The sequence below is a fragment of the Epinephelus lanceolatus genome, chromosome 23 (assembly GCF_041903045.1).
Source record: "Epinephelus lanceolatus isolate andai-2023 chromosome 23, ASM4190304v1, whole genome shotgun sequence".
In the NCBI taxonomy this organism is placed as follows: domain Eukaryota; kingdom Metazoa; phylum Chordata; class Actinopteri; order Perciformes; family Serranidae; genus Epinephelus; species Epinephelus lanceolatus.
This window is the reverse complement of record NC_135756.1, coordinates 3858717-3879685: the sequence shown is the minus strand read 5'-3', so window position 1 is coordinate 3879685 and position 20969 is coordinate 3858717. Positions and strand designations below refer to the sequence as shown.

The following is a 20969-nucleotide window of genomic DNA, read 5'->3' as shown; positions in this document are numbered from 1 at the left end:
ATATTAACACAACACATAAACACAAGTCCTTTGCTGCCTTTTTTTTTTTCCTTTTTTCTTATTTATTTATTTGTTTCTGTGGCTAAAGACTCACTGAGCGTCTGCCAAGGTCCTCCTCCAGCCAAGTAATGAAAAGTACGCTGTGCAACACCTTCCTTTGTTACCTCCCCAAGGCATAATTAGACACAGCCAAAGAGGGAGATCAATTCAGAACATCATAATACGACACAGAGTGAAGCTGTTAAATGATCCTCGGGAGACTTTTCCAGCTTCTGTGGTGTTTAACAGCCAGTCAACATCAAGGGAGGCAGGCTGCTGTCTTAATTCCCTAAAAACTGACTAATTCAGGATGGAGCCAGCTCTTCTGACCCTCCTTCATCCTGTGTTTTTATGTTGGTTTTAAGGAGTCACAGAATATCCCAGCATGCACTGAGACACCCAGGACTCATCTACAGCTCATCACACAGGCAGAAAATCATATTTAGGACAATTTAGAAACTGATTGTTCCTAAAATGGAGATAAATACAATTTTAAAACAGAAATTGACCCTTAGCGGGCATAGACGCTCTAAATTTGGTGGTCAAAGTACATTTTTGGGGGCCCAGCAGTTTGAGTCGTGAAGCCAGAGGGTTACTGTTGGTTCCAAAGATAGTGTATTGAAAGTGTTTGGTGGAAACAGGGCTTAAAGTAACCCTTCAGACATGGTACCTAGACCCTCGGTCCGTTTAGTGTTTCCACCACAGACAGTCCTCTTAAATGTGGGCAGAGTTGTTGTCACTCACTGCTCTGTCCAGCACTCGCGGTGACACAGATAGAAGTCTGCACCTCATTAGAACAGCGTTTCATGCCGACAGAGACAAAATCTCTCCTGTATCTGTGGTGGAGTTGAAACGATAATAACTATTTACAGCAGCCGCTTAGAATTTGAATATTTTGAGCTTGAACAAAGACAGTTTCAAGAAAACAAACAAAAACTCCAATGAAGATTTTATTCGCTATTGTAGCTTTGTTTCTTCTTCTTATATTTCCATTCAACTATTTTGCTGTTTTCTCTGTTGTCTATTTTCTCATAGCTTTCCATTGACCTGTAACCTGTCACTGTCTGTGGACTTGTGGGTAATGGTGTTCAGCACATGTGGCTAAAAACAAAAATATTGATTAAACAACAATACTGCATTGTTCTGAAAAAGATTAACCATCATTATCTAGACATATGGAGTGAATCACACGATATGTTGTTGAGTAACGCTGGAATTTTGTGAACTGGAATTATTATAAATGTGATTTTGAAGAAGTTCTGGTTTCAGTTCGGCTCTCTGTTGCCATGAACCAACGATGTGTACAATGTGTTTTAACATCTTGAAATCTTAAGATGCCCATAGTGTTTAGGAACACGCAGGAAACCCAGACTTTTAGCCAACTAAACCCCCTGAATCAAACCATAAAGTCCAGTTTTCTGTCTACGTGTCCTCCCTGCTACGTGTCCTCCCTGCTACGTGTCCTCCCTGTGTGTCTCGGCCCTCGGAGTGCCTCACATGAAGGACAGTCTTTATGATGCTGGAGATCCACCATGTCTCTGACTACATCACCACCTGCTGTGAGCAAATTAAATATTGACTCCTCGTATTGACTTGTAGATCTAATTTGAAGTGATGAGCTATAATGGTGCAGGAAAAAGAGTCGGGGGGGAGCTGCTTTAACGGCGAGCTGTCGGTCACTTGTTAAGAGCTCCGTAATTGGCTGGACGGAGCGAATCATTGAGTTGGAGAGAGGGAACTAGTTCATGCAGAAGTCAGGGTCACTTTGTGTGCTCGGCGTTAGAGACAGCACACCTGTATTTAATGATTCGGTGTTGGAGTGAAGAGGAAGTGATTTGTGCTGCAGGAATTGATGGTTCAGAGCCAGCTGAGTTGATGGCGGCAGCAGTCAGTGGGACGCGTGTAGAGAGGGGGAATAAACGAGAGAAAGCGGTGTTGATGGGAGGCCCCACGCTGCCGTCCAAAACATCCTCCATCCTCCTCCGACGAGCTCCACCGCGATGCTGAACCTCCTCCGACTGCAAAGGAAAACTCATCTTGGACGCAGCGCTGCAGAAACGGAGCATCTTTTCATTCAGATCCACTCTGTCAATATTTGCCCGCTGGCCTCAAACCAAATACACTGATATTGAAAGTCGTCACACTCGGCGAGGCAAGAAGAAGAAGAAGAAGAAGAAGAAGGGGGGAGCCAGATAAAGAGAGAGAGAGGAGATGGAGCTCTGCGCCTCCTCCATAAACTGTGATAAGACAGTTTCGGTTAGTACAGCAATTAAAGGAACAGTCCCACATTTTACTGTCAAGAGAATGGATATTAGTTTAGTATAGCTTAGCCTAAAGACCGGAGGCAGAAGGAAACTGCCGGCCTAAAAACAATCCACCTTCTCAACTCCTAAACTGTTTTATTTACATCACCGATGCAGCCAGCTTCTTTGGAATACTTAATTTTTTTGTTCATGTCTGGCTCGGTTAGAAAAAATGACCAACTAGCAGTGTTAGAGGAAGTATTCAGATCCATTTACTGAATTAAAAGTACTAATACCACATCATGAAAAGACTCCACTACAATTGAAGCCCTTAGGTTAAAACAAAAGGGACCATTTTACTGCACAATGAATACTGTTACTGTCGTTACTTTAGGTACATTTTGCTGATAATACTAACCGACTTTTACCTGAGTTAGATTTTGAGTGCAGAACTTAAAAGAGAGTTGCCCTTTTTACATAGAGAGTGCATGATAGGGCTGCTTCAAAGTCCCTTCTTTATGCCTCCTTTGCATTTTTACTCCGAACCAAACGACAGCACCATCATCCCGCTCCAGTGTGTGATTTTAGACAGCATACCAGCATCGCTGAATAAACAGAAGCATGACGGTGATGACATAAAACACAACAGTGTCGGCCTCTAGTTTGACATAAAACATATACATTGGTTGGACTTTATAAACAATAACAATGGCGTACCATGGCAACAATCATTTATCATCTCTGTTATATTGTGGCTGATCTCATCTAGGGCTGCAACGATTATTCAACTAATCGATGACTAATCGACTATTAAAATAATAACTATTTTAGTAGTCGACTAATTGGTTTGAGCCTTTTTTCATAGAAAAGTACTATAAAAGAACCCCAAAATACTCTTATTGCAGCTTCTTACATTCAGATATTGGCAGCTTTACGCACTTTCCCGTGATGGTGAACTAAAACTCTTTGGCGTGAGTACGAAACAAGACATTAGATGACATAATTTTGGGATCTGGGAGACACACCGACATTTTTGAACATTTTAACAAATTTTTCGATAAAATGATTTGTCGACTAATTGAAGAAATAATCGAAAATAATTGTTAGATTAGCAGCCCTAATCTCGTCCTCTGCTCGGAGGGTAAGGAGCTCCGGACTTCATTCTTTTCTCAGTTTGCGGACATTTTTGGCTGCTGTTCTTCTTCCTTGAGCTAGCTGCTAACTGCTACCAGCTACTGTCTAAATCTTGCACATTGGGTTGCACACATATCACGTCGTCAAAACGTCACACCCGTCCTGCTGACTGTCCTTTTATACAGACATCATTTCGGGGCTGTTACAACCTCCGATGCCGCATTAAAGGCAAATCAACTCTGTCCTCTCATTCCAGGATTGTGCCTTTTAAACAGAATGGCAAGGCGGTATAACGGCATCAAAATTCATGCCTTGAAGAGGCAGTGTAGAAGGGGCTACGATTTCAACACTGTGATATTAATTGAAGTAAAGGATCTGACCACATCTTCCCGCTGTTGTTACAGCAGCAATCAGGGCTCAACACAAACTTTAAAAGTGGTCGCCAGGTTCGTAACCAGGCATGAGCTTTCGGTTGCCAAAACTAAAAATATAGTTGCCATTTTTAGTTACCTATATTTTGAGTAATTAAGATATTATGCAATTATACGTCAGCATAATCACAAAACTGTGACATAAAAGAATGTTTTAAAGCAACAAAGCAAAATCCTTTCTAGCTTGTGATCCAGCAGACGAGGTAAGGACGCTGTGCTGAAAAGTTCTCAAAGGTTTGCGGCATTAAAAGTGGTTACCACTGATGGTAAACTAAGACAAAGATTTAGGTTGCCAGTTTCTCAAAATGGTAGCCAGTGGCAATCTGGTGACTGTTATATTCGAGCCAAGTTAATGAACGTGATGTCGGAAACACATTATGACATCATATATGGAAGTAATGTTCAGGTGTCTGTATACTTTTGGCCGTGTAGTGTACCTTGTTAAGCACTGAGGAGACTGTTTTCTTACAGGGACCTTCCAGTTTCTGTTATAGCGTATAAATTATGTTGAAGAGAGATATGGACAAATAGTATGTTGTTTAGAATTATTGAATTAATTCCTATAAATAACGACATGAACACGTGTCAGACACGAGATAATACAGTGAAGGTGCTTCACGGCTCAGCGGGCTGCAGGTCTTCAGGTTCACGTCTGGTCCAGGTCTCGTCTCCTGTCTGACACGGAGCCTAATTACTCACCATATGCCGGCTCTGCCTCCAACATTTGGTAAACCGCAGTCTGTTTGGAAACGACGCTTGATTTACATCCAGCGTTCACTCTGAGCAACATTAGCTCGACTATCTGTCCTCAGCACGTACTGGCACTGAGCGCGCTCAGTCAGGCTCCAGCGGTCAGAGGTTATTGTAAGATGTGGTGGAGTAAACAGGAAACAAAGACGATGACAGGCCGCATAAATACACCTTGAGAAACACGGAGTCGACAGCGTCACCGGCTGCACTGCTCCAGGTTTGGTGGTTGGAGTCTGCGCTGGTTTAAAAACAGGACAAGAAGAAGAGTGGCTCAGTGAGGTGTTTTAGCTCACAGTCTCTAAATCATGACTTTGTATTTTTATATCACGCAAGAGGAAAGTTTCTTGTCATCACAACTTGAGATTATTTTCATCTTTATATTTTGATAATAAGATCTTCATCAGGAGATAACGATCGACTGTAACATCCTCTGAACACACCTGATACTGTTTTTATGCTCCAGCAGAAACTGTCCGCTGATTAATTGGAATCGAGACGATTAATATTTGACTTTGATGAGCGGAAACGATGCCATTTGTTGTCAGGATAATGAGATAATTAAATCATTAGCACAGGATAATTGCTTGATTGGTCTTCCTCAACATGAGACAGAATCTGAGCGTTATTTAAGATAATGATCTAAAAAAAGTTTATTTGACTTGTAATGCTAAAGAAAAATGCGCAAACTGGAGGTGAATGACGTGGCTGTTCACCAGGTGAGGAGGCTCTAATGAAGAGACTCTGTCCAGGTGCATTATGGGGAATGTAGGAGCCAAACTAGAGAGTCAAAGTCAGAATATTTCCATCTCTGCTGATCAAATTTTGACGGTATAGACGTGTTTTTTATGTTGTTGGTCATTTATATACACATTTATCTATCCAAATATTTTTTCACAAAGCCCAGTACTGTGTACAGTTATGTACATAATAGTCTTTTTTATTCTTTACCTTTATTTACCTCTGTTGTCCTTGTTCTTTGCCATTATGTCTGTGTCTATCTGTCACATTGAGAGCAATTTGAAATCATATTGTTGGCCAGTAAAGCCGATTCTGATTCTGAATAGATGAAGTGCTCCTTACAGGGCACCTGTTTTGCTTTTCTGTATTTTCTGACATTTTCTGTTACATTGTCAGATTTTCATTTAAAAAAAAGTTTCAGATAATGAGGTAACCGTTTTGAGAACGCATTCACGCTGCGTTTGAGCGCACTTGCCGAGTGTCCTCAATGAAAACAGTAGCCCTTTTAAGATAGGAGTTGTGCAAATTTGCAGGAAAGCCCAATCAGTCTTTTTTCAGCATTGGCAGTATAAAAACAAAATCAGAGAGTGCAGCAAAATGCCGCCTACCTACTTTTGTTTATACAGAATGTGCCTTTTTCGGGGCAATGGGGGGCGTGAGCAAGTAACAAAACGTGGAGCTCAGCGTGTGACGTAAACAGTGACGTGGGAGGGAAGCCGCGGCTGGTCAGTCCTTTGGCGGTTCTCTCGTAAGTCGGCCCGTTCTTCACCGTCCCCGTCATCTGACAGTTAATGGCCTCTTCGTTTGCGAGGACAAGGAGGGCGCACAATTCCTTGTCTCCGCAGTTGCTCATCTTTACAGTGTCTGTCAGGTTTGTGTTTCCCTCTTGCTACTAGCTGCTCGCTAATTCCTGCTATCAGCTGTTTCCTGTTTATCCACCGCCAGTGGCTCGCACATGTGGCTCCATCAACAGCCCCTGCCTTGGCGGAAGGGCGCCTCGTTCTGTTTAAACTAAAAGAGTTCCCCCAATATGTCTACCCTACGAGGCGGAAAATTGGGCACCTTGGATCAACTCGCCAGTCTGGCTCTGTGTGTCTAAACACTCGCAGCTTGGCGTCAAAATGGCCCAACATTCGCCGAAAATAAAAGGGGCTAATGAATTTGAGCGCCCAAAAAGCGCACCATGTGTACGGCCCCTAAGGCTTCAGACTGTTCTGAATACCCTGTTACTGTCTGCTCCAGGCACGCTACTGTTTACCTGACGTACACGGATACAAGTAGCTACATGCTAATGCAAGAAAAACATGTAAACTTGGTTGCGGATATTGTTGATTACAGAGTTCAGATCATATTCCTGTTGGGTTCTGCTTTTATTCATATTTTTCACTATATATATATATATATATATATATATATATATATATATATATATGGAAATGAAATAAAGTATGTGAGCTGGAGAAGCTTCAACATGTAATATATTTTTAGGAAATCAACTCTCAGGAGCATTGAAAGCTCGAGGCTCTTGTAGGAAAAGTGTGGAGGAAGATACGGGGTTGTTTTTGGGGCAGATGACACACCTGTCACTTGGTCACTTGTTCCCTGTCAGTCAGAGGCTCCTGTTCCCTCAGACCTGGTTCACTGTGTGAACTCAGACGTGACGTCTCCTGGAGCTCCAGGTACTGTTACACTTTGTGTTTCTCACCTTTGGGGTAAACAAATAGCAGCACACCCTCCTCCTCCTCCCTCATGCTACATCATGTGGACCACCCTGCACTGCAGCGACGCTCCTCCCTGCATGGACGAGTGTGTTGGGATGTTCCCTCCCTGCCTCAGGCGCTGTCGCCCCACAGAGAGGGGGAGGGTTGAGACGGACAAAAAGCTCAGCCTTTGTCCCCCTCAGAGCCCCCTGGGTGACTGCAGGAAGTTCTCATATGTCTCTGAAGAGATGCTTCTGTGGACAGCAGATGTTCAGTTATTACTCTGACGCTGCTCTGAAGAAACTTGTGAACACAAAAAATACTTTTTTGTTTTTTTGTTTTTAATTTAGTCATTTAATGGTTAATTTTTTTTTTTAAAAGAGTGACGGTATTTCAATTATTTTTCAATTTCAATTAAGTCTTTTTTATTGATTCCTTATTATTGTTTTTTACTTTTTCAAGATGAATCAAATTCATCAAAATTCTTTAAACAAGTTGATTACTTTGAAAAAGTGATTAAACTGGTGAGTTTTCACATTTTATTTTTTTAATAAAGGAGGTTTTTATGACTCAGTATTTGACAGAAATGACGTCATTAGCTGGACATGTTTTCACAGGGAAGAGTTTCACAGATATCAGAGGGTTGATTTAGCAAATCAGAATCAGAATACGATGTATTACCAAATAGAATTTTACTTATAATGAATGCTCTGGTCTTTTGTGCTCATATTAAACATAAAATAAACGTATAAAGAGGAAATAAAAATAAAGGCAAAGTACTGCAACAGTCAAGAACATAAATATAGAATAAAAACATTACAATAAAGATACAAAAAAGATATTATGAAATAAATATGTACAATACAGGTGTTTCATTGCTTTTAATAGAGCAGAAAAAATATTTTAGATCACTGACAAGTTGTCATAATTTAGGACTTTGTTCTTTTTATTTTATGAAAAAGATAAAAAATAAAATAAAAAAGAAATCCAGGAAATTCTTGTTAGCATTAAAAACGTCACACAGCTCCCCTAAAATATTTTTTATTTTTTATTCACCAAACTTTTTTATGCTTTCTGTATTCATCTGGGGTGAATACACATTTCTTTAATATATATGTGCAGTCCATCAATGAATCATGTGAATTACAAATTACTAAAACCACAAAATATTCCAGGCAACACAACTGCTGTCTTTTGAAAATAGTTTTTACAGAACACAAAATTTCCTCCTAAGAGATCAAATTTTTAAAGAGAACTTAAACATGACTTTGTGAACAACTTTTACAAAATGATGTTTAACAACACATTTCATTTTAACTCGACAGTGGAACACGACAAATTCTACTTTTACAGCAACTCTTAATGTTTGAACCGGAGCTACATTAAAATCTTCCAGCACTAATTTATAACATTTTTTTTTACACCAGTCGTACAAAATAATTGGCAGATTAACTAATAATGAAAGTGGTTGTTACTTATATTGTTTTTTTTTTCTTTTGAATATTTTTTATCAGTTGGGGGACGAAAGCAAAGAAAAACAAAACACAACAAATAAATAAATAATAAATTAAATTAATTAAATAAAACTAAAACAGAGAGAATAGCTGCAGTGGAGTTTGGTTAATAAAAAAATAATAATGATAATAATAAGAATAAACTATTATTTATAAAGCACTTTTCAAAACAAAAAAATCAGTTGTCAATCAATGATTAAAAAATACTTTAAGACAGTTTAAAACTAATACAACATTCAACAAAATGAGCTACATATGAGGAAAAAGAAAAAATATAACAATGTAAAATAATTAAAATAATTTATTATATTATTATATAATTAATTAACTCTAACTTTATATGAAAGTTTTGTTGAGAATATTTATTAACATGTTTATTAGTAATAATGAAGTGAGTTTTGAGCTTGACCCCCTGGTGGCCGTCAGATGAACTGCAGCTTCAGGACGTGTCTCTGCTCTCAGTTTTCACATGTGCAGGTTGGTTTTTGGTTTTTGTGCGTTGAAGTGTGTGTGTGTCGAGTGTGTGGTCGCCGCTCTTTGTGGCTGCATCTGTCCGCCTCTATTGTTCGCAGGGGTCCATCTGCTGGCCTCCAGCTCGGCCCCTCCTCCCCCCTTCAGACTCTCCCAGCCCAGGCAACAAACACCCCCAACCCCACCCTCCTCCTCTTCCTCCTCCTCCTCTTCCCATCATCCTCTCACAGTGCCTCTGTAGGAGAGCCAGCTGTCCCCCTCCTCCTCTCCTCCGTCCCTCCACCTCCATCACTTAGTGTTCAGAAACTTACCAAACCTATAACACTAGATTTAACTCTAATGATCAACTCACATGTAAGTTACATTTATTTATGTTTTTTTGACCAACTGTTTGTGCATGTAATTCAACTGAGCATGGTGACATGATTATATATGTGCATATGTAAGCGCGAGGGAGTAGAAAGTCATTTCACTATAGAGACTTTAATAATGGTGAGAGGAGAAATAACAGATGCTCCTTAACTGTCTGAGAGGATTTCATCAACGGCAAACAAGTCTAGAGCTAAAATTTAAAGCAAAAATGGCGAACTTCTCTCTGTTTTACCTTCTTGTTTTGGAGGAATGGCTGCTTTTCTTTGTCTTTTTTTCATAGTAAAGTGAATTTTTGTTTTTTTTTACCTGTTACTCAAACAAAACAAGACATGTTGCGCTTGTTTTCAGCATTTTTTAAACTGATTTATGACATTTAAAGACAAAACAATTCAAAGACAGACTGAGAAAATAACTGTAACTGTTAGTTTCCGAGTGTTATTCCTTCAGGTATTTGTTGTGATGTTCCGAGCTGTTTAACACATGAACATAAAGGTTGTAACACCGGGCTATAAATACCTCATGTGAGGCATCAACTGTGTTTGATTTAGTATTCTGATCAATAGTTCAAGAAGTCAATATTGATCACTGAGTTGGAGTCGAAGACAAGCTTCAGTTTGTGGTGATGGATAAGTTTGGTTTATTTATGGATCTCGTTGTACATATGAGGAACGTCGAAAAGTCATAGCATAAGTGTATTTGGAGGGAGTTGTAGTGTTGTGCTGTTTGTGGTGTTAGCTGATTTTGTGATGATATCTAAATTTTCTTGTCGGCCTCTTTTAAAAATTCTTGGGGGTAAACAGTTGTCATGATGCTAAAAAAATCCCACACTTTGGATTTCCTGCCCGACGTTATTAACTAGCCTGTGGAATAACCGCAGGTACCAGCCCTGGAAATTAACCTGACTCCTGTCTGACTGCTGAGCGTGGACACTTCCTGTGTCTGTCCTTTCAAATTAAATTCCCACATGCTCCAGTTATATAGGTTTGGATTTATTTTGAGGTGCAGCTCCTCATAGTTTCAGTTTTGTTTTTCTTTTTTCCTGCTGCTAAGCAACCAATGAAATCTTGCAAACTATTGACCGTTCTGGTCGACTTACATTGGGTTGCCTATTAGGGAGCAGCCATTAAATATGTAAATGTAGAGGAATATTTATGTTAATAAAAGAGACTACCCTTTAACATAAGCGGCACATTATGTATTATAGATTATATATTCATAGAAAGGTTTAGTCTCATTTTGAATGAAATTATCTGCAGATTGTTTTAACACCCGACATGTTATGATCCACTAAAGTGAGGCATCATACTAGATGATAAATGGGAATTAGGACCAACCCCCCATCTAAAAAGAATAGTGAAAATATTCATAAATAGGACCCTTTTAACCCTATGGGTCCTAGGCGTTTTTGGGGTATTTTTACTGCCTTTACTTTTAAGCTCATATCACAGTCATTATAAAGGCTACATACACATGCTATATCTTGTTTTTTTAGGACAATCTGGGCTAACCAGATTTGCCATCATTTCATGTCCTCCTATGTGCCTGTATTTTATATTAATTTTTATATAAATGAAAAAAAAACAAATATGTGTGACTAAATTCTTACATTTTTACATGTATCTCACCATAGCAAGTTGGAAAAAGACATATTGTGCCCTATATGAAGAGGGGAGACTCTCTAAGATCATAGAAAAATAGTCAACCAAGTGCAATGATGTCCTCCAAGATAATATTTGCCACTTTGTTTGCAGTAAACAAAGCTTGTTGTTGTTTTTCAGTTTCAGTTATATATTGGGGGGCATTTTGGGCATGGGGGGGGGCACGTGTCCCCCTCAATGTATATGGTGACTACGGCCCTGTCAGCATACATAATTAGGCTGCAGTTGTCTGGGTGCAAAGGTGAAGTGGCTGGTCTTGTCATACAAAGTTTGATGGAGTGTCAACTGGACAATAGAGATATTTGCATCTTGAAAGCCGGACTACAAATGTGGATAGACAGGGAGAAACACACGCAAGCCTAAGACGTGGTAAGATACGATATTCCTCACTATATGAAGTGACTGATAACAAGATCTGTATAATGGACTGTAAAGAAATTCGTCAGGTTTTTATTTTGTAGACAATTAATCTGGATTTATAGCGTGATGGGATGACAGCACAATGGTGTGTGTGGTATCACTAGAAAGCTCTGCTCCTGCGCTTTCATGTGATATACGTGGCATTTCTGTGCGACCCTGCATTTGCGAGTAATCCATCCAAGAGTATTGTGTGTGCAGAGCTGTATGAAAGCTCTGTTATACATCAATTCAGTGTAAGTTTATCTTTTTTTTCGCTGTGAAAACATTGGACTACCGACAAGTGCGGACAAGTACCGACTTGTCGGAAAGCTACAGTTTCGCTGTTTCACGTGATGTGCGTGGCTTCTCGGTATGAGGCACGGTCGCAGAGAAAATCAATAGAGAAGAACAGGTGTGAATTTGGACGCACTGTGCATCATTCAGGCCCATAGGGTTAAGGTAATGTGATAATAGTTTGTATTCTGTAAATATTGTGGTGTTTGGACCCCAGAAAGAATAGCTTTGAGGGATCATGATAAATCCAAAAAAACCCAAAATATATTCAAGATGAAGTAATCAATTACTGGTAGTTAAATGTACGTCCGTCGAATCAAAACAAACTTTATTTACATAGCTCAAGTCGTACATTAAAAGCAACTGCAAGTGCTGAATATAGAGGATTTAAAACTTGACAAGGAATATTTAAAACAATAATACAATAGAATATTGTGTAATAAAACTAAGAAAAGCAGGTCTAAGTAGTTAAATGATGTGTGGAAGCTGACTACAGGCAGGATTTTAATGTTACAGGTGCTTTAGGTTGTGCATCGTGTGCTTTTTAGCAGTTGAAACAGTTTTGAAACTATTTCTGTAGCTTTTTATTTATTTTACATGAAAAATCTTAATCTGCACATTGACTTGTTAAACACAGGTAAAAAGAACAACACTTCGTGCATGAAATACTGTGAAGCAGAAGTATAAACCCTTTCATAGTTGTACACAAACAGCTCCCTGAGCAGCTGACTCTCCTCCAGCTGTAATATTTTCCTCGTGGTGACGTCCAAACTTTGCCTTTTCATTCCTCACACTTCACTTCCTGGTTCGTCCTTTGCCGTAGCAGCAGGAAAGAGAAAACCAACAGAAGCGTCTCGTTTTGCTCAACAGATGTCCTTAATCCCGGCTAATCCAACATGTTAAACGGTTGTTTTCTCTGCAGCGAGCTCAGGGTGCCGACCCTGGCACCGAAGCTTCCCACAGGCCAGTTGGACTCCCTCAGACCCCCTCTGGTCCCGGTCTAGTGCTCTCAGCTCCCCGCCACACTGCCAAGTAGAGGCTGAATTAATAAAGTGTCTGTTTCCGCGGCCATATGTGAGGCTATTTATGACGGAGAGGAGGAAGAAATATATGGCTTTATAGATTTATTTTGGCCTTCCATCTGCAAGATGTTCCACCAGCAGGATGAAAGGCGAAGTAGATGAATTTAAAAACAACAGTCTCGTGTTTATAGGCAGGAAAATGCAGTTTTTCCCAATTTGTCTGCTTTGATTGGCCATTTTTTTAATGCTCAATAATATAACCCATCCTTCTTTTGTCATGACTATAAACCAGAAATGCTCTCAGAAATGACCGTTAAGCGTTTATGTCCGTCACTAAAACCAGTGTTTTAAACTGCGCCTGACAACAACAGAGCCCTGGAGGTGATAAATCGTCCCTTTAAATGAGTAATTTGTCCCCTCAAATTTCCAAATCATTCCCTTAAATAACTTTTTATTCCCTCGCTTTAGTAATTCATACACTCAAATGACTCGATTCGTTCCCTCAAATTAATAATTTGTGCCCTGGAATGACTTCATTTACCCCTCCTTCCTTCGCTCTCTCTTGTGCATCGGCTGTGACGACACCCAAAACCTTCAAGCAGAGTTTCTCTAAACTGGATATCGTCCACAGCATCACCAGTGAAACCATCTGTTATTCTTTTAAAGTCATTTCAGGGCATGTCAGAGACACAAGAGTGTGTTTAAGAGACTAAAATAGAAGCATGTCCTCGTATCTGTGTCCAGAAATCAAATTGAGGTCCGTGGTGAGGTCTTGAGGGGACAAATGGACTGAAAGTGATAACCGTGGGCTTTCATGTGAAGGAATTTATTATAATATGAGGGAAACCAATTATTTAAAGGGCAGGTACGTCTACAAACATGACGTATCATCTGAAACATCATCTGCTATTGGCATCCAGACATCAGTGCCCATGCATTCTTTAGATACTCCAACGGGGATTTTAAATGGTTTATTTAGCTCAAGAAGAAGGCGAACGTCGTCTGTCTGAACATCTACGTGTGTTTGTTCCTCCACCTGGTGAAGACACTGTCAGATATAGACCACCACAGCATCTCTTCAGAGTGCACCTCTGCTTCTGAGAACTGCCGAACACACGTCAGAGTCAGTGTGAATTGAACACATGGACACTTTTGTGGCTGCAGACGTCTCACATGGAGCTGGAATGAAGGTGTGACATCCTGTTTCAGCAGTTATTAAATCATGTTAAGGCAGTAAAGAGGTCAGTTTCACGGCGTGGACGTATGCATTCTGCAGAACAGGATGTTAGAGCACCAGCATCTCAGCTGTGTCCTCATTCAGTCCGACACGAGTCACTTCCTGTATCTTGGGTGTATTGGATCTGATGTTTAAAAGACAGACTGAAATCTGATTGTTCAGACACCACGTGATGTTCGTGACTGAGTGTAAATGAAAGTGTTTTAAATCTCATCTGGATTTTATTAAGACGTTTTAAATGAGAAGCGAAAATGAGGCCGGTGTATTAAAACTTCTCCTGGGTGTGAACACGCCCGACAGCCCGACCTGCACACAGAGACACTAACCGTCCATTTAATCAGCACCAATAACGTCTACTGCTGCTCTTTCTGCCATCTTTCATCCTCTTATTATCTGTGATTAGGAGCGCAGAGTCCAGATGATCAGTGGACGCAGCAGCAGCAGCTCTATAATTTCTCCTCGGCTCTTCACTTAATATAGAGTTTGACCTTTCGGCGGTTTGTGCTGCCGCCGCCGGTCGATATCCTGAAGGTGCGAGTCACGTTCGCTCGGCAAATAAATGTCTTCATTACGGCGGCGGCCCCCGAGCCACATTCCTCTCCATGATGTTCAGATCATTTCTGCTTCAGCTGGTGATTTAGTTTGGCCTCAGATTAACGCTGAAGGAGCGCCACCATGTTTCTCCATCGGGGACAGATTAAAGTTTTCACAGGTGAGCAAATTAAAGAAGCTCTCTGAGTCAGTGTGAGGAAAGATTACCTCACTCAGCTTAACACATGACTGTGTGATATACTTTTATTTATTTAAAGCTTTGTTTATTTGCGATGGTCAAAGCTTTGAAGCCCAGAGTGTAAGGAAAGACAAATCAGAATCAGCTTTATTGAACATATACAAAGAATTTGACTCGTCAATCTCACTGTACATACGCAGAAATAAATCCCTGACTAAAAATTTTCTAGTCGACCAACAGTCATTATCATGGTCCATTAGTCGACTAGTACCCTACTAAACCGTACTAATGAACCTTCATTAATATAGGCCTATATTTTATCTACAAGTGCACATCACACACTGAGCGAGCCGCCTGTTAATGATGCTGTGGGCTAATGGGCATGTAGCTACTTCCATGTTTCAGATGATACGTCATGTTTGTAGTCGACCAATGAAGATGAGTTTACATATCACCTTGGGTTCGTTCTTCACCTTCTCAAAATGATCCCACACTTTGGATTTCCTGCCCGACATGTTATTAACTAGCCTGTGGAATAACCGCAGGTACCAGCCCTGGAAATTAACCTGACTCCTGTCTGACTGCTGAGCGTGGACACTTCCTGTGTCTGTCCTTTCACATTAAAGTCCCACATGGTCCAGTCATATAGGTTTGGATTTGTTCTGACAAGGCGCAGCTCCTGATAGAGTTTCCCTTTTTTTGGTCGACTATTAATGGGCAGCCATAATAAGGGGACATATTACAGGTGAAAAATATAGTCTTTTTATTCCCTGGTCAGTTTTAATATTTTGGGCTATTTGGCTTCCGTAACATGTCGTCTCCTAGACTAGTGGAAAGAAAATGTTTAAACATTTAGGTGTTACAGTAGTTTAGATTTCTGTTCTGGATATGTTTGCAAAAAGCAGTATTTAATGAGTGAAAGCTTCATTTGCGTATCTTACTATATAATGACAAAAACTCATCATTAAAACACGTTTTTCTCCTCACTGACTTGGTCAGTCCATGTGAAATTTGGCACAGTGGTAGAGGGTCATGGGAGGATGTGAATGAAGCAATATTACATCAATTGGCCAAAGGGGGGCGCTATAGCAACCGATTGAAATGGCAAAACTTTGAATGGGCATATCTCATGCCCCGTATGTCGTAGAGACATGAAACTTTGCACAGAGATGCCTCTCCTCATGAGGAACACATTTGCCTCAAGAACCCATAACTTCCGCTTATATAGATTTTCTGCCATTTTGAATTTTTTGAAAAACACTTCAAATGGATCTCTTCCTAGGAAGTTTGAGCGATCTGCATGAAACTGGGTGAACATAATCTAGGGACCAATATCTAAAGTTCCCTCTTGGCAAAAGTTGGAAAACTTACTAAAACTGAGCTTCTATAAGGCAATGAATATTGCGGAGGGCGTGGCTCATCACATAAAGGTGTATAACATCTCAAGGGTTTCACCCATCACCACGCAACTTTGTAGGCATATGACCACACATAATCTGAGGGGACCCCTCCATTATTGACCCCATCAAACAAAATGGGGGCGCTAGAGAGCTCATTTCTTATCTAGGCCTAACCGCCATATGGATTTATACTAAACTTGGTAGATATGTAGAACAGGACGCCTCAAGGTGACTGGAGAAATTTAACTCTAATTGGCAACTGGGTGGCGCTATAACAACAGAAAAATGCTTCAAAATGGCTAAAATGCGACCGATCGCTGTGGCTCCCCCTGTGGACCAATGTTGGTGGTGTTTTCTAATGTTTGGTATGACTAAGTCATGGTATGGTATGCTGTACATAATCACGGAAACTGTCAGTGTGTCATTCTGTCTGTCCCACGTTTTTCTACTCACTGACGTGGTCAATCTATGTGAAACTGCACATAGGCATTGAGGACTGGCATAGGTAGAAGGTGACAAAGCCACCAATGGGTATGGACTAGTTTATACATAAAGTTTCCGAAAACTTGTAGTGCATAAGTAATTGGGGAAGTTCCATGGTGCTATCTATTAGTTATCTGTTAGTCTCCCCTTAACTATTATGTACAGATGTAACTGTGTAGTAAAGTATACAAAAAGCAAAAACGAACAATGACATTTGTGAAATTGAAAATCTTAGGACTTAAAGGGTATTTTCAAGCTGGCCCTTATTCTTGTCTGTTTTTGTGTCTAACAGTACATTTACATTAAATTAGAGAAAACCAATTTATTGTGTCAGTCCAACTAAAAGCAGACTTTTAAAATACATGTAAACATGTTAGTCCGACTGAAATCGTACTAAATCGAAGTTCTCAAAGTTGGACTAACACACCCAGATAATGTGATTGAGAGTTGAATTCCTCCTGCACGTATACAGTCAATCAAACAAAAAGTAAAGCAAACAGCATGTAGGAAATGTACAGAGCTGTAAAGTTGTCCACCATGGTGCCAGTTAGCTGCTAGCTAACCGTAGCTAACTTGATTGTTGATTGTTTGGTCTGTGACGTAATAGGTCAACAGGAAAAAGGTCCAATACTAACAAGCTGAAAGGGGGCATCTTTACATCTTCTCTTCTTCGGCAATTTTTTCACCTAAGACAACAATAAAAACTATTTTAATCTTATTTTTGTATTACTGTGTAGATCAGTTAATGTGTAAATCCAAGATCAGCATAAAAGCACAACTCTTATCGATCCAGGAGGCCCCACCACAAACCAAAACCAGCAGCGTGCTCCTGCATCTGTCAGACAGGAACACTAGACTACCCTTCACCTGCTGCTGCCCCTCGCCTGCTGGGCCTCCTCCTCGCTGTTGCTGGCAAGGTGAATCCCCCCTCTCCCTGAGGCTGATGGGAAGTGGCAGTTTCTCGATAATGAAACAAGAAGACGCCACAAACACAAACTGAGCTCTTATTAAAACGAAGGGCCGAGCTGCGAGACTTTAACAAACCCCCCCTCCCCTGGGAGGATTCGCTCAAATCTTCTTCTTCACTTGTTTTATTTTGCTCTCGTCATGTTTTCATTTACATTGCAGCTCTCCTGCTGTGTGGGCTGCGACCGTGATGGAGTGATAAGTCTCTATAGCAACATTTCTGTGTGTGCTTGTGATGCTGCAGCAGAGAAGTGAAGACAGACATCCCTCTCTGGCTCAACAAACATGTCTTCAGTCTCGGGACACAGAGCCGTGCTGACATGCTATTTAATGGTAATAGAGGGAGCAGAGGGAGGGTGTGTCACCCTGCCAATAGGGAGCGTGAGATCTGATCATTTATTTTTTATTGAGAGGAGCTGCGGTGAGAACAGCAGGCAGTGTCAACGCGTCACTACGCCCTCGATTACATTTCACTTTTTCCACAAATCAACATGCTCCGCGGCGGCGACTGAAATAGGTTGTAGAGAAAGAAAAAGGGAGTGTTTCAACCCTTCCATCCCGCACTCACATCTTTTATCAACCTCCATTCATCTGTGCGGCGCAGCGGCTCTGTCACTTCTGAAAACCCAATTAGCATAGATTGGCGATTGAAATCTCAGCGATGATGATGATGATAGCTGGAAACTCGCAGCGGGGCTCGGCTCAGAAACAGTTCTGTCTCTGTTTTGGCATTCAGACGGTGAAAATATCTTCTGGGCACTTTGCTGAAAAGTTAATTGATGATAAACAAACCGGAGTTTGATGCTGCGGCTGCTGTGATTTCCTGTGTTATTCTCCCGTCCAAAAAAGAAAGAAATCAAAGAACCTGAAGGCAGCGAGGAAAACAAAGTGATTAGAGTATTGATCGATTAAAGAAGCATTGTCACTAATTCTGTTTTTTCTAATGAAAGTCTCTCTTCTTTGGATCTCTTTACTAAGTCAGCACAGCTTTTCTTCTGTTGTATCTTTGTGCGCATCCAAACTGCTGTTGACTCTGTAATCACCCAGATATGATAATATCCACAGTCTCTGTTCTTCAGAAAATAATTCAGACATCTCTCTGTGGTGATGGACTCTCACTCCAAATCTCTGGCACTGATCGGGCTGCAGCTAATTATCTTACATTTAATAATTTATTTAATCATGTTCCTGATTCACTGATTAATCATTAGATCCATAAGTGTCCATCACAACTGATACCTTTAAACAGTTTCCTGTTGAGTCTTTAGATGATGGTGTGGTTCAGTGGTTCCCAACTGGTCCAGCCACAGGGGCCAGATTTCTTCTTAGTCATTAGTTCCAGGTTCTGATAGTGTCTTATTTTTTTACCAACTTTTTTTGGTACTTGTTTTTGAGTTAGTTTTCTGTCTCTGTCAAGTAGCTGTCTGCTAGTCACTTAGGGAGCTATCACACCGAGATGAAACGCTAGAAACGCGACGCCAGTAAAACCATTGTTTTCCTATGATACGGTGCGTCTGACCGGCATTCAAGCATCTTTATAGACGGGCGTTTTTTCCAGCATCTTTTTAGACGCGCGTAGATGCTGAAAAGTTACAATATTTTCAACTTTTTGAGCATCAGACGCCAGTAGCTAGCGCGCATTGAATAAGCGCCTCCAGCGTTTCAAACGTCTTTGAAACGTCCGCGTCTCTAGCGTCTCATTTCTGTGTGATCATCTCCCAAATCTACAGCAGGAAATGGCATTCCAGAATAAAAGCTCTGTGCTGGAAGTTTGCTCTACCTAAAATAAAGTGCGTTTTTTACAAACTTGACACGTTCGTGAGTCACTTGCAGCCCATTCAGAATGGACCCACACCCCACTTTGGGACTGCAACCCACCAGTTGGGAACCACTTATCTAGTTGAACAAATTAAAAAACATAAAAACCTGAACATTATTACCTTTGACATTTTGAATTAATATATACAGTTTAAGTTTCCCAAGTTTTGAGATCTTTTACTTCTGTAAAAGTACCAATACCACGCAAAAAAAATACTCCACGACAGGTCCTGCTTTAATAAGTAAAGATTAGAGCAAGGATTAGTGTTAAAATGCTACAGTAAGTAGTAAAGTATCAGAGTAAAAGTACTTATTAGTCCACAGAAGGGCCGTCCTTACATTACTGATGAGTTGTAATCAAGTGCTCCAGGGGGTTTTCTGTCGGCCGACGCAGAAGTTAGCTTCATCCTGCTTCCCTCGTCAAAAAGCATAACGTTTATGATACCTACACGTTCTCTTCAGCAAGATAGTCTTCACAAATTAACACCACTTTATGATTTCTGAAGTGTAAACGCAATCATCAGAAGTGAAAGCTAACGTTAAGCTATTAACGAACTACACTGGGGTCACATGACTTCATTTCATCACGATAACGAGTTTGTTGGCCGTGATGACGTCCTGTAGTCTCATTTAGTCACTTATTAGCAGCCATATTTTTTTTACATCTAAAGGTTTCCAAGGATGGTAGAGCAGGTCATCCATTGATCGGAAGATTGGAAGTTCGATCTCTGGCTCCTCCGGCCCGCATGCCAAAGCATCTTTGGGAAAGATAGTGACCCCGAAATTGTTCCTTATGGCTGTCCGTCAGTGTGTGATTGGTTACTGAGTAGCAGGTAGCTACCTTGTATGGTAGCCTCGGCCACTCGTGTGTGACTGCGTGTGAGTGGTCAGAAGACTAGAGAAGTCCATTTACCATTTATTCACTGACACATTTTATGCTGTAGAACAGAACATGAAAGGCAGCGCCTGTATAACAACATGGTGGACCTTGTGGAAGACGGCCAGGCCCTTCAGGAACGCAGCTCAGCCTTGTTTCCAATTTGTCCCCGTAGCCACACGTGGTAGTGCAGCGAAAAAAAGGTGGTAGAGCCGGCAGCTAATGGTGCTAACTCTATAAGCAGCGCTAAAGAGGACGGGTGCTACACTTCTGCGCCGCCACCACTGCTGCCGTATGCGCGCTATGCAAAGCTGCCGCCATGAGCCAGCCAATGGGAGAGAAACAGATACTAACATGCACATGCAGTTCGTCCGGTGTACCACAACAAACCACAGAGAAGCTCGGATTATCACACACGTGATTTCCATCTCAGCTCAAGACACCCTTATTTTACTATAGCTTTACATAGCAAATAGCGATGACGCTCTTTGAGCCAACTGGCGGCTGTAAATGTGAAACATCTGTGCAAGTGTTACGTTTCCCTGGTGAAAAGCAGCAAGTAGAAGCTATTGGAAATAATTAGTTAACTAAAAATTATATTTGTTAGAAACAGGCTCAAGGCTTCTCTAATAGAAATACTGTTTTTATTCTCTAACTATTTCTTGTTGCTTTTACTTCACGGTTTTTCTAACT

The 20969-nt window shown here is 40.7% G+C and overlaps 1 protein-coding gene across 6 annotated transcripts in view; it reads left to right on the top strand.

Annotated features, from left to right (window-relative positions):
- The window catches only part of phf21b (PHD finger protein 21B), a 141070-nt gene that overhangs the window by 72459 nt on the left and 47642 nt on the right, over positions 1-20969 (top strand). The window contains exon 1 of one of the 6 annotated variants that reach the window (XM_033614950.2): positions 9321-9374. The exons of the other annotated variants lie outside the window; for them this stretch is intronic. Coding sequence (XP_033470841.2) covers positions 9360-9374 — 15 coding nt within the window. The 5' untranslated portion in view covers positions 9321-9359. Of the gene's footprint in view, positions 1-9320; positions 9375-20969 lie in introns of those variants that run through there. 6 annotated transcript variants of the gene reach the window in all.